Source organism: Zootoca vivipara, chromosome 6, assembly GCF_965207765.1.
Source record: "Zootoca vivipara chromosome 6, rZooViv2.hap1.1, whole genome shotgun sequence".
NCBI lineage: Eukaryota > Metazoa > Chordata > Lepidosauria > Squamata > Lacertidae > Zootoca > Zootoca vivipara.
The window spans coordinates 82,689,810-82,701,898 of record NC_142589.1 but is presented as its reverse complement, the minus strand read 5'-3'; the positions used below and the strand labels follow the sequence as shown (position 1 = coordinate 82,701,898).

The following is a 12,089-nucleotide window of genomic DNA, read 5'->3' as shown; positions in this document are numbered from 1 at the left end:
GAACTCTCTCTGCTTTCCCCTGTGCTCGGGGATGGGCTTGAACTCAGGAGGGGAGGGACTTCGCGATATCCCCTGTCCCTCACAACCATCTTGTCCATTTCCGCATACTCCAGCAATTTCATTTGCCACTCTTCTTTCGGAAATGGACAAGATGACGGGAAGAATCCAAGAACGGCGGGACCAGAGATTCATCAACGACTGGACTAAATTCATAGACTATCTGAAGGATTGATGCTTTTGAATTATGATGCTGGAGGAGATTCTTGAGAGTCCCATGGACTGCAAGAAGATCAAACCTATCCATTCTGAAGGAGATCAGCCCTGAGTGCTCACTGGAAGGACAGATCCTGAAGCTGAGGCTCCAATACTTTGGCCACCTCATGAGAAGAGAAGAATCCTTGGGAAAGACCCTGATGTTGGGAAAGATTGAGGGCACTAGGAGAAGGGGATGACAGAGGACAAGATGGTTGGACAGTGTTCTCGAAGCTACCAACATGAGTTTGACCAAACTGCGGGAGGCAGTGGAAGACAGGAGTGCCTGGCGTGCTCTGGTCCATGGGGTCACGAAGAGTCGGACACAACGAAATGACTAAACAACAACAATTAATATACTTCTTAATTGTATTTCAGTTCAACAATGACTGATAAAATACAAGAGTCGGACACGACTAAACAACAACAACAATCTGATGGACAATTGCAGTTATACAAATACGTTGGTAGGATTTCAAGAAGCTTTGTAAGTTAAATAATAAAAGTCATTGTAAGAAGATTTTTAGTGAGGAATTAAGATGTTATATTTAAGCAGTGGTTAAATAGAGAAAATAGAGAACTTAGAAATGATTGTGAGAAAATCATAAGGAAGGGTTGAGGGAAGTCAGGCTTAAATAGCCAAAATGTGTATCTAAGAATGGAATTTGAGATGGAATTTAATAACAGGTTATTGTAAAATGAATAAAAATTATTTTAAAAGAAAGATGATAACAGATTAGAAACAGCCCCATATTCAGTGCAACCAAAATCTTGGGCAAGTGCAAAAAGGTTTTGGTTGGTGCCTGGAAGATCGTCACAAAGGCCGAAATGCTTGCAGAGAGCATTCCACAGCTTGGGGGCCACCACAGAAAAAGCCCTGCCCCTGGTGGTCACCCATCTCGCCTCAGAAAGCGAGGGCACCTGCAACCGAGCTTGGAGAGAAGATGTGAAAACACAGCCTTCTGGGAACCTTCATTTTGAAAACAAAAGTTTCTAGTCCTCTGAGACTGCCGTCGTGTGGTTTGATAACAGCTAATTTTGAGAAACTGAAATCTCAAGGCAGGGCACTTAGAAGAGGGGCAGAATTGGCACAGTCACCTCTAGCCACGGGCAGCGGAACAACTTGCTCCAAATGCATGATTTGGCTAGTTTTTCTAGTCCCTAGTTTTTCTTACATGGGATTTGGGTGCTGCTGTTTTCCCAGTTTCCTCGGCCCTGGCTTCTGGGCCTCAGTATGCGGAAGGGTAGAGGATGTGGAACTTGGGGTGGAGGTCGGCCGGCGCCACCTTCTGGAAACCTCTGGCCAGGAGCCCGTGGCTGGGGTGCAGGCGGCGGACGTGGCTGTAGTACTCCTCACTCCCACTGCAGGTGAAGCCACACTCCTCACACACAAAGAGCTTGGAGCGGCGCTCGCGGTAAGCGTATCGTTGCTGGATGCTGTGGATTTTCTTGAGGTGCGACTCTAGGGAGCAGCGCTGGGTGAAGGCTTTGTCACAGACGCAGCAGCGGTATGGGCGGATGCCTGCAGAGGAGCAAAGGCAAGGCAGCAATGTCAGCTTGATAGGCCTATATTATGATTATTATTATGATTGTTATTAATGGCGCCTAAAGGTGTATATAATGAAGGCGCCAGGCGAACTTCCCTGGGGAGAGCATTCCACAGATGGGGAGCCACTGCAGAGAAGGCCCCGTTCTCATGTTGCCACCCTACGGACCTCTCAAGGAGGTACACGAAGAAGGGCCTCAGAAGATGATCAGAAGATATGGTTTTGGGGATTCAAAATGATCTTAACGGATTAGAGAGCTGGGCCCAAATTACCACCATGACTTTCAAGAGGGACAAATGTAAGGGTCTGCACTTCGGCAGGAAGAACTAGATGCACAAATATAAAATGGGGAGACACCTGGCTTGCGAGTAGTTAGTACATATGAAAAGTATCTAGGGGCTCCAGCTTAACGAGTCCACAGTGTGATGCAGCAGCAAAAAAAGCGAATGCTATTCTAGGCTGCGGCATCAACAGAAGGCTAGTATCCAGATCAACTAATAGGACCACTCTATTCTGCCTTGGTCAGACCACACCTGGAATATTGTGTCCATTTCTGGGCACCACAGTTTAAGAAGGATGACAAGCTGGAAGGGGTGCAGAGGAGGGAGACCAAGATGCTCAGGGGTCTGGAAACCAAGCCTTATGAGGAATGGTTGAAGCAGCTGGGTATGTTTAGCCTGGAAAAAAGGAGACTGAGAGGTGATAGGCTAGCCATCTTCAAATATCTCAAGGGCTGTCACATAGAAGAGCGAACAAGCTTGTTTTCCTCTGCCCTCAAGGGTAGGACTCGAACCCATGGCTTCAAGTTACAGGAATGAAGATTTTGACTCAACACCAGGAAGAACTTTCTGACAGGAAGAGCTGTTTGACAGCGGCAGGGTCTCCCTTGGGAAGTGGTGGACTCTCCTTCCTTGGAGGTTTTTAAGCAGAGGTTGGGTGGCTATCTGTCATGGATGCTTTAGCTGAGATTCCTGTATTGCATGGGGTTGGACTAGATGACCGCTGGGGGGTCCTTTCCGACTCTACCCTTCTACAATTCTGTGATACAATACATTGAGGGGAGCAAAGCTTGGATTGTAGAGGAACCAAACAATTACTAACTGAAATACTGCCTCCTACGGAAGACCTCTATTGGGGATTGGGAAAACATCAGTTCGTTAAAAGACTTGAAGGGCTGCTGTGTCTTAATTTTAATTAAACAAAGAAAAGCTGGAAGACAGCCCAGAATCCTGGTGGAATGAAAAAGGGGCCTCTGAGGGGGACTGCGCTGAAAAAAATTGACAGACAACGCCAGGAAGAATAAAACTCCTCTTGCATGTTTATATACATATAGATTTGATAAATATGATTGAAAGTCTCACACCGGGGGCTGTTAAGATAAGACAAAGGATTAAGATCGGAACTATGATATTGGGAATAAACGAGAAAAAGCAGAAACAATAAAAAAAAATTTTCTCCTGACCAGCCAGAACATGGGAAGTTCCTTTAAAAAAATTGGAATGTATAAATTGGCTTTATTATTTGTATTATGATGTGGCAAGATTTGATATTCTATCAACTGGAGTGTTCTTAATGAAAAATTAATACAAATTATTTACAAAAAAAAACCACAATACATTGGTCCATATGGATGTTACGTTTGTAAATTCCCCACCAAGGTGAGCGAAAAGAGCCAAGGGCCTTGCGGGGTGAGGTCCCCACCTGTGTGCGTCCTCAGGTGCCTCTTGAGGTCGAAGGTGTCGTTGAAGCCCTTGCCGCAGTACCTGCAGACATGCTTCTTGACCGAGCTGTGGCACTTGAGGTGGCGCTTCAGCATGCGCTGCAGAGGGAAGCTCTTGCTGCACACACAGCACTGGAACTGCGCTGCAGGACTCCTGCCCTGGACGAAGCAGAAAGGAATGAAGCGGGGCAGGTTTGGAGTCGCTGGTTTGCGAAGCAGATGGACCTGCAACTTTCTGCAACCCAGATGCTTTGAACTACCCCTCCCACCAGTCTCAGCCAGCATGGCCGTTCCCTTCATTTTTCTTTTCATAGAATTGCGGAGCTGCGCAGCCTGGGAGTCATTTTGGACTCTTGGCTGTCCATGGAGACGCAGGTCCATTCTGTGTCCAGGGCGGCTGTCTAACAGCTCCATCTGGTACGCAGGATGAAACCCTCCCTGCCCGCAGACTGCCTTTCCAGAGTGGTGCATGCTCTAGTTATCGTTATTGGACTGCTGCAATGATCTCTACGTGGGGCTACCTTTGAAGGTGACCCAGAAACTACAACTAATCCAGAATGCGGCAGCTAGACTGGGGACTGGGAGCGGCCGCCGAGACCATATAACACTGGTCCTGAAAGACCTACATTGGCTCCCAGTACATTTCTAAGCACCATTCAGAGTGTTGGTGCTGACCTTTAGAGCCCTAAACGGCCTCAAAGGCCCAGTGTACCTGAAGGAGCGTCTCCACCCCCATTGTTCAGCCTGGACACTGAGGTCCAGCTCCGAGGGCCTTCTGGCGGTTCCCTCATTGTGAGAATTGAGGTTACAGGGAACCAGACAGAGGGCCTTCTCGGTGGTGGCGCCTGCCCTGTGGAATACCCTCCCATCAGATGTCAAAGAAATAAACAACTATCTGACGTTTAGAAGACATCTGAAGGCAGCCCTGTTTAGGGAAATTTTTAATGACTGGTGTTTTAATGAAATTTAAATCTTTTGTTGGCTGGGGTAGAAATAATAAATTATTATTATACATTCTTATAGTTGGCAGGGATTCCAAGGGCCATCTAATCCAACCCCCTGCCATGCAAGAACCTTTTGCCCAACGCCGGGCTCGAACTCGCAGCCCTGAGATTAAGAGTCTTGTGCTCTACCGACTGAGCTCCAATATTTATTGCATATAATTTATATACCGCTAGATTGCAGGAAATAAACCTCAAAGCAGTTTACGAAAATAGCAGTAATCGTTACATGATTGAAAATGTTCATAAAACCACAAGAGAATAGAGTAAAACAAATCAAAGCTCACATGAGCTTTCTAAACTATCTAGGTAGGCTTGTCTAAATAAGAATGTCTTCAGCAGGTGTTGATAAGAATACAGTGAAGGCACTGGCCTGATATCAATAGGCAGGGAGTTCCAAAGTGTCGGTTCTCCCACACTAAGCAATTGAGTTCTTACAGATGCAGGACGCAGGGTGGGTGTTATGTGGCACCAATTTTTGCGACAACATTTATCTTGGATAAAGAAGCACATCAACTGCTTTTGGAAAACCAAATGATTTTTATGTTACCTTCTGAAGATGTCACGTAATGCTAAATAACAATAATATATAATTGTCCAGAAGCACCTTATAGACCAACTAAGTTTGTTCTGGTATAAGCTTCCGTGTGCATGCACACTTCATCTGTTTCAGTGCCACTGGACAATTTTTTATTTTTTTATTATTTCGACTGCATCAGACCAACACGGCTACCTACCTGAATAATGTATAACTGCAAGACCTTGGCAATTATTTTTTATGGGTTCTGTGCACTTTTGCACACATTTTATGTACCCAGCCAAATGAAATAATATTATTCTCACAGTGTTACCTTGTTGCTCCTGGGATATTTTCCCACGGGACCCAGTTGAGGATGACACGGGCTTTGAACGACGCCTTGGAGGAAGTTTCCCGCGTGGGTTCTTTCCCACACACTCACGGAGCTGTCTGCGAGGATCCTGGGGTCTGCCAGGGTTTGAGCCAAGCTGCCTTCTGCAAGAACCAGTGCCAGATTTACATACCCACTTTCTTGCCCCCCCAAATGTAAAAAACAAACAAACCTGGATGTACATTTCCAAAATATAACATAAAAAACAAATAAAATAAAACCTACATACAACTGTTCTGTGTTGTGTCGGCTCCTATGATGTAAGTCATGGGCCCTGCCTGCTAGCCTGCTCCCTAAAATATCACTGGTTTGCTCCTTTCTCTATATAGGGTGCCTACATTCTGCTATTTATAATTATTACTAGTTCACATCATATATTTACACTTATTATTATTTTATGTTCTAGCAAGTTTCTAGAGACTAGATTACGAGTCTTTGTAAACTGTGATTCTCAAGGAACTTTTGTTATTGCCGAATGTCAATGGGTTTGCAATATTAAGTTGGTTATGAATAAAAAAATCATTTTAAGTTAGAGCTTAATAATTATTTCACTATTATTATACTTCTTCTGAATTGAATTGCACTATTAATATACTAATATTAATATCCCATGGACTGCAAGAAGATCAAACCTATCCATTCTGAAGGAAATCAGCCCTGAGTGCTCACTGGAAGGAAAGATCCTGAAGCTGAGGCTCCAATACTTTGGCCACCTCATGAGAAGAGAAGACTCCCTGGAAAAGACCCTGATGTTGGGAAGGAGAAGGGGACGACAGAGGACGAGATGGTTGGACAGTGTTCTCGAAGCTACAAACATGAGTCTGACCAAACTGCGGGAAGCAGTGGAAGACAGGAGTGCCTGGTGTGCTCTAGTCCATGGGGTCACGAAGAGTCGAACACAACTAAATGACTAAACAACAACAATTAATATACTTCTTCTTAATTGTATTTCAGTTCAACAATTACTCTGATAAAATACATATTTTGTTTTGTGCAAATGGCTTGAGATACCTATTAGGTCCATAGATTACCATCTGGCATATATTCAACACAAAAAACATCAACCATTTGTTGTTGACAAAGGACAGCTTGACATAGAAAATGCCCCCATTACCGTCAGGAGCTGAGGGCCTCATCAAACCTAAATCCGGCCCTGGGAAGAACCAGAACACACCACCCTTCTTCAAGGATGCTCTTGCAGCCCTTACTTCTAGGGAGCCGGGCATATTAACGGAAGAAGACACGAGACTTGTGGACCCTCAGGGCATGTTTTGTAGCAAGGACAGCCAGATGTTTGGGCTACAACTGGCCGTTGCAGTCCCACCCACCCCAGTTGCAAGAAATCTGCAGCCCTGGGATTCATGACAGGGGTAGGAGCGTTTTTAGGAGGGGAAAAGCTTTGGTAAACAGGCTGGGGCATTGAGCGGTCCGGAGGGTGGCAACACGAGAACGGGGCCTTCTCTGCAGTGGCTCCCCATCTGTAGAATGCTCTCCCTAGAGAAGTTTGCCTGGCAACTTCATTATAAACCTTTAGGCACCAGGCAAAAACATTCCTTTTTAACCAGGCCTTTGGTTGATCTGATTTACTTCCTATGCCCTGTTAAAATGTGGTTTTTTTTGGGGGGGGGCCTACCGGATTGTTTTTATTTTATTTTGATTATGTATTTTGTGGTTTTATATCTAGATTTTATTCTGTGAACCACCCTGAGACTCCCGGGTATGGGGGGGGGTATATAAGTTCAATGAATAATAATAAGAATAATTTCCCCAGAGATGACAAAGTTTACGTTATTAATGAGAGAAAAATCATTACTGACACTAATTAAGGACTGGAAATTTCTAAGGGACCTTTTGCATGAAAGAGAGAGAAGGAACTTGCAATATCTGCAGTTGAAGATTGACAAAATACTGGATTATAGAGGGTTGAATGGTTGGATCTTAATGAGTGAATACCGTATTTGACTGAACAGAGAGTCAGAGTCCTTTTATCTTTCGTTATCTTTCTTTAATCTTTTATTCCCTCTCTCTCTCCTCTTCAGCTTTCTCTCTCCTTAGGTCTTTTCCTTTCCTTTTCCTTTTCTACTTTCATGTTAAAGGCAATTCCAAAAGATAAATAAATCAGCACACCTACCTGGGATGTACAAGTCTCCGCGGAGTTGGTCAGAGAGCTCCCCCCAATCTCGGGATGCCAGTCGCGTCGAGACTCGCCGCTTTACCAGGAAAGATTTAGGCATGGCTAGCGCAACAGTGGGCTTGCGATTCTCTGGCGGTACTTTGGCACTTCAGCGAAATATGGGGATTGTGATCAACAATGGAAAACACCTTCTAGGGAAAAGACCTCAAAGCCAAAGAGGAGAGAACAATTCTCACAAAACCGATCTGGAATCAAACAGTACCAATTCCTAACCCTTACTGCTCTAACCTATAGCCCTTGCTTCCATCTTGCAAAAGGGAAAGGGGAGTTTATTGGGTTGCTCTTGTTTTTATTATGTGCTTTGTGTTTTTATATTGTGATTTTATGTGTAAACCACCCTGAGACTTTGCAGGTATAGGGCAGTATACAAATTGAATAATAATAAATTTTTAAAAAACCTGGCTCGTAAATTTCCAAACCTCTCTACACTGAACCTTCTTCTGAAGCCAGAAATCAGAAAGATTGCTACCTGCAGCCAAACATATCCCTTTCCTCCAAGTTAATGAACCTGGAGTGCCAGTGTTAGCGTAGTAGAGTGTCAGACCTGGGAGACCAGGGTTCAAATCCCCACTCGGCCATGAAGCTCACTGGGTGACCTTGGGGGCTAGTCACTGCCTCTCAGCCTACCTCACAGGGTTGTTGTGAGGGTGAATAAATTGTAATAAATAATATGTTGAAATATTATCACCATTATAATTATCTGCTGTAATAATAAAGATGTAATAAATGAGGAGCAGGAGGACCACATATATACCACTTTGAGCAGCTTGAAGAAAAAGGGGGGAATAAACGCAGGTGGCGCTGTGGGTTAAACCACTGAGGCTAGGGCTTGCTGATCAGAAGGTCAGCGGTTCGAATCCCTGCGCCGTGGTGAGCTCCTGTTGCTCTGTCCCAGCTCCTGCCAGCCTAGCAGTTCGAAAGCACGTCAAAGTGCAAGTAGATAAATAGGAACCGCTACAGCGGGAAGGTAAACGATGTTTCTGTGTGCTGCTCTGGTTTGCCAGAAGCGGCTTTGTCATGCTGGCCACATGACCTGGAAGCTATACGCCGGCTCCCTTGGCCAATAATGCGAGATGAGTGCCGCAACCCCAGAGTCGGTCACGACTGGACCTAATGGTCAGGGGCCCCTTTACCCTTTACCTTAAATGCAATTAGTAAAAACTTGCTCTCAAGATTTTGTAGAACCCTCACTTTTTACCAGGCTTTTAAGCTTCCTGATAGAAGACAGAAGTTTGGTTTAAAATGCTTTGAAGGAAACACATTTTTCTTCAGTAGCCTAAGATATGTGAACCAACCCACTTCTCCCCTGCTCTGATTCCTTTCCAGATCAGAGGCTACAACCCCAGTTTCTCATCCAAACTCCCACCTACCTTCCAGCAAAAGCAGGAAGTCATACCACTCACCTTCTGGTCTGCTGCCAAGCCGAATCCAAAATCTCAGCCGAAGTTGAGTGAAGGTTGTGATTCTGGAGAGGAGTGCGAAAGAGCCTGGGCTGTTTAAAAGAATGACACTGGATATCTCGTGATTTGAATTAGTGTTGCGGGGCAGGTGTGTGTGTGTGTGCATTCTGAATGAGAACCGAATTCCAGCTCCTTTGCATACTTTGTGCTCCTAACTGCAAAGGCAACAAGAGCTCTCCATCCTCTCTATGCAAATCCTGTACTTCACTATGGAGGGAAGAGGCGAGGACGGTTAGCCGGCTTCTCTTTGAACAGGACAGCTGCAGGAACCTGCCGATTCACCTGATACTCGATGGCAGTAACGCTCACACACGTCAAACTGGATGTTGAAACACCATCAGTTGGCCTAGAATTTAATGACCGGGAAAAATTGGGCACATTTTAAAAAAGTAACCTTTTGCACACTAACGCAACACACCACTGTTAGATCTTTGCCCGTCACCGGTGTGTTCTAAGGGGTGCACCAGGTTGGCAAAGGCTGGGCTAAAGGGCACGAGAAAGGCCTTCCTTTCCACCACGGAAATGCCCCACTTTGTGAGCCAGCAGTTTGGGCAGCCTGTTCTCAGTGGGTTTTTCCAGCACTTGGCCTGGATGCTCGCAACAAACAAATCTCTCCTTTCAAACAGAGCCATATTTCCATGTCTCGCTCCAATTTGAATAAACCTGTTTCCATGGACAGCTTTCTGAGCAGTTTGATTTTATGTAGCCAACTCTCTCTCTCTCTCTCTCTCTCTCTCTCTCTCTCTCTCTCTCTCTCTCTCTCTCTCTCTCTCTCTCTCTCTCTCTCTCTCTCTCTCTCTCTCGGTTTTGATTAACAAACCATGCCGGAGAGTTCAACAGAGGTCTTGCCTTTACTGTATCGCTAATTGGGAGCTGCTGCAGAAAGTTGCCGTGGGAGGTGTTCCTGATCAGAGTTCCAGACAAGACAGCCCAGACATCTTCCAGGAGATTCCATTCCGTCCCTCACGCCTCCCATTTCCGTATTTATTCCATAACTATTCCATATTTCCATCTACTACCGAATTAGGTTCAAGAGCCTTGTTTTAATTTACAAATCCCTGAACAACTTTGGCCAACCCTAACTGGGGCAAATGCCTGAACCCTTATATCCCAGCTCAATCACAGAGATCGTCTGCAGGACCATAACTGGTCATTCCCTGATTTGGCGAGGCTCATCTGACAACAAGAAGGAACCAAGACTTCAGTGTCATTGGCCCAGTCCTGTGGAACTCTCTGCCACTAGAGATTCAGCAGGAGACTTCTGTTTTGACTTTTAAATGCTTGCTGAAAACTTTTCTATTCCAGCAGGCTTACACAGACAGTTGAGAATACCTTGTACCTCAATAGTGAATTGATGTCCGACCTTAATTTTTAATACTTCTTTACTGTATAGATTTAAGTATGTTTGTTGTAAACTGCTTTTATATGTTTTAAGAGGTAACGGAAATAAATAAAAGAAATAAATGTTTTCCTCTCAACGGTAGGTCTTAAGAACATGGAAGAGCCCTCCTGCAGCGCACCAAAGATCCGTCTAGTCTCAATCTCTCTTTTCATGGTAGGAAGCATAGGATCATACCCCAACCCCCGAGTCCAGTCCTAGTCAGCTGCTAGGAATGTAGAAAGCTACCAAGTCAGACCATGGCTCCATCAAGCTCAGTACTGTTGACACAAACTGGCAGCAGCTCTCCAGGGTTTCAATGATATTTCCCAGACCTGCCTGAAGTTGGCTCTGCAATAGTCCACTGTTGAGTTACAGCCCCTTCCGTGTGCATAACCACACACTCACGTAAAGTCCAAAAGCAGGATATGACTCCTGCTTTTTCTCTCCCCGCCCCCCCACCGCAGCTCTCTATGTGCCCCCATAAATATCTTCTGGAGGGTTGGGAGCAGACCTGGGAAGCATGGATGAGAGGAAGTCTGCTCACTCAGCAATGGGTCCCACCCAATCAACACACACACACACACACTTTTCAAAATCTAATACAATTTTATTAATTCTCAAAACCAAGAAAAAAACAGCAAACGTTTAAGAACCGCTGTTGCAAAGCCGCGTTCACACTCACACCCAGAGACAGACGAGAAAGCACCGTGGAGGAATATCAGAGCACCCATAAGACACCTGCTTTTCCTCTCACTTCCCTCATTCTGATAAAGAATGTTTTTCGTAAGAGGTCTCTGGGAGAAGCTAAAAACAACAACTTGTCAGTATTTGCTTCCAGGGAAAAAATGGGGGGTGGGGGATGCACAGGAAATGGAGACTAGAGTTATAAACACTAATCCGTTCCCTTCTTGACCACTGTTAACTCCTCAGGAGTCACACAGAAATTAATGGGCAAGTTCTCTTGAGCTCATCACTGCAATAAAGTTTGTTTGGGGGCGGGGCAGACGTATCCCTTGCCTGGGGCGATTCAGGCAACATCTGCCTTGTGGGTTTCCTCCAGCTTCTTCTGGACCATGTTCACCAGTGAGTCGGAGTAATGCTTCAAGAGAGAGCGGGTCTCATTGTCCTGAAGGCGCTTCAGCCAGGGCGACGGGCTGTCTGTGGCCGTTGCCACGTCTGTGTTGTTCTTGATAGCTCGGGAGTCCAGCTCCCTTTTCATCCAGGAGAAAGTGCTAACCAGCTGGTTCTTTATGTGGAGAAGCTGCTCCTCGGTGGAATCGCTGCAGGATGTCACCTGCACAGCAAAAGGAAGAATGCTTTCACACCCAGGATTCGCACCCGTGACCCAAACTGGGCTGTGACAAGGATGCCAAGGACCCACACCGCCACAGTAGTACCCCACAGCCCAATATAAACCATCTCCTAGAGATCTGACAGGATAATCTGATGACCCCAAAACCTATGTAGATTGAGAACTTTTAAAAAAAGTTATTATGTTGCTGCCTTTTCCTATATCTTACCTTATCGTAAAGTTGCAAAGTCTCTTGAAACTTGGTGCACAAAGGCTGCAGGTTTATTTCAAAGTTTTTGACCAGGACCTGTGATTCTAAGAACATTGGGGGGGGG

At 45.3% G+C, this 12,089-nt stretch overlaps 2 protein-coding genes across 4 annotated transcripts in view; both read right to left on the bottom strand.

The window, feature by feature from the left end:
- Nucleotides 1-605: 605 nt before the first annotated feature.
- OVOL3 (ovo like zinc finger 3) lies at nt 606-5,555 on the bottom strand. Its single transcript, XM_088671243.1, has 3 exons — nt 5,372-5,555; nt 3,501-3,678; nt 606-1,774 (listed from the first exon to the last, which is right to left on the bottom strand). The coding sequence occupies exons 2-3, from the start codon at nt 3,613-3,615 to the stop codon at nt 1,482-1,484; spliced, it is 408 nt and encodes a 135-aa protein (XP_088527369.1). The 5' UTR covers nt 3,616-3,678; nt 5,372-5,555; the 3' UTR covers nt 606-1,481.
- Nucleotides 5,556-11,049: 5,494 nt separating this feature from the next.
- WDR62 (WD repeat domain 62) overlaps nt 11,050-12,089 on the bottom strand; it is a 28,144-nt gene continuing 27,104 nt past the window's right edge. For 2 of the 3 annotated variants that reach the window (XM_035120842.3, XM_035120843.3), the window contains exons 29-30: nt 11,984-12,069; nt 11,050-11,757 (exon numbers count right to left, since the gene is read on the bottom strand). In XM_035120842.3, the coding sequence (XP_034976733.2) occupies nt 11,491-11,757; nt 11,984-12,069 (353 nt within the window). In that variant the 3' untranslated portion in view covers nt 11,050-11,490. The remainder of the gene's footprint in view (nt 11,758-11,983; nt 12,070-12,089) is intronic. The other variant, XM_088671241.1, reaches the window with a different exon arrangement.

What these genes read in the sequence shown, in the direction of transcription:
- OVOL3 (XM_088671243.1), bottom strand. Translation starts at nt 3,615, where the DNA reads ATGCTGAAGCGCCACCTCAAGTGCCACAGCTCGGTCAAGAAGCATGTC. An exon ending in GCACCTGAGGACGCACACAG is followed by an intron (nt 1,775 to 3,500) that starts GTGGGGACCTCA and finishes GCTCCTCTGCAG; the next exon opens with GCATCCGCCCATACCGCTGC.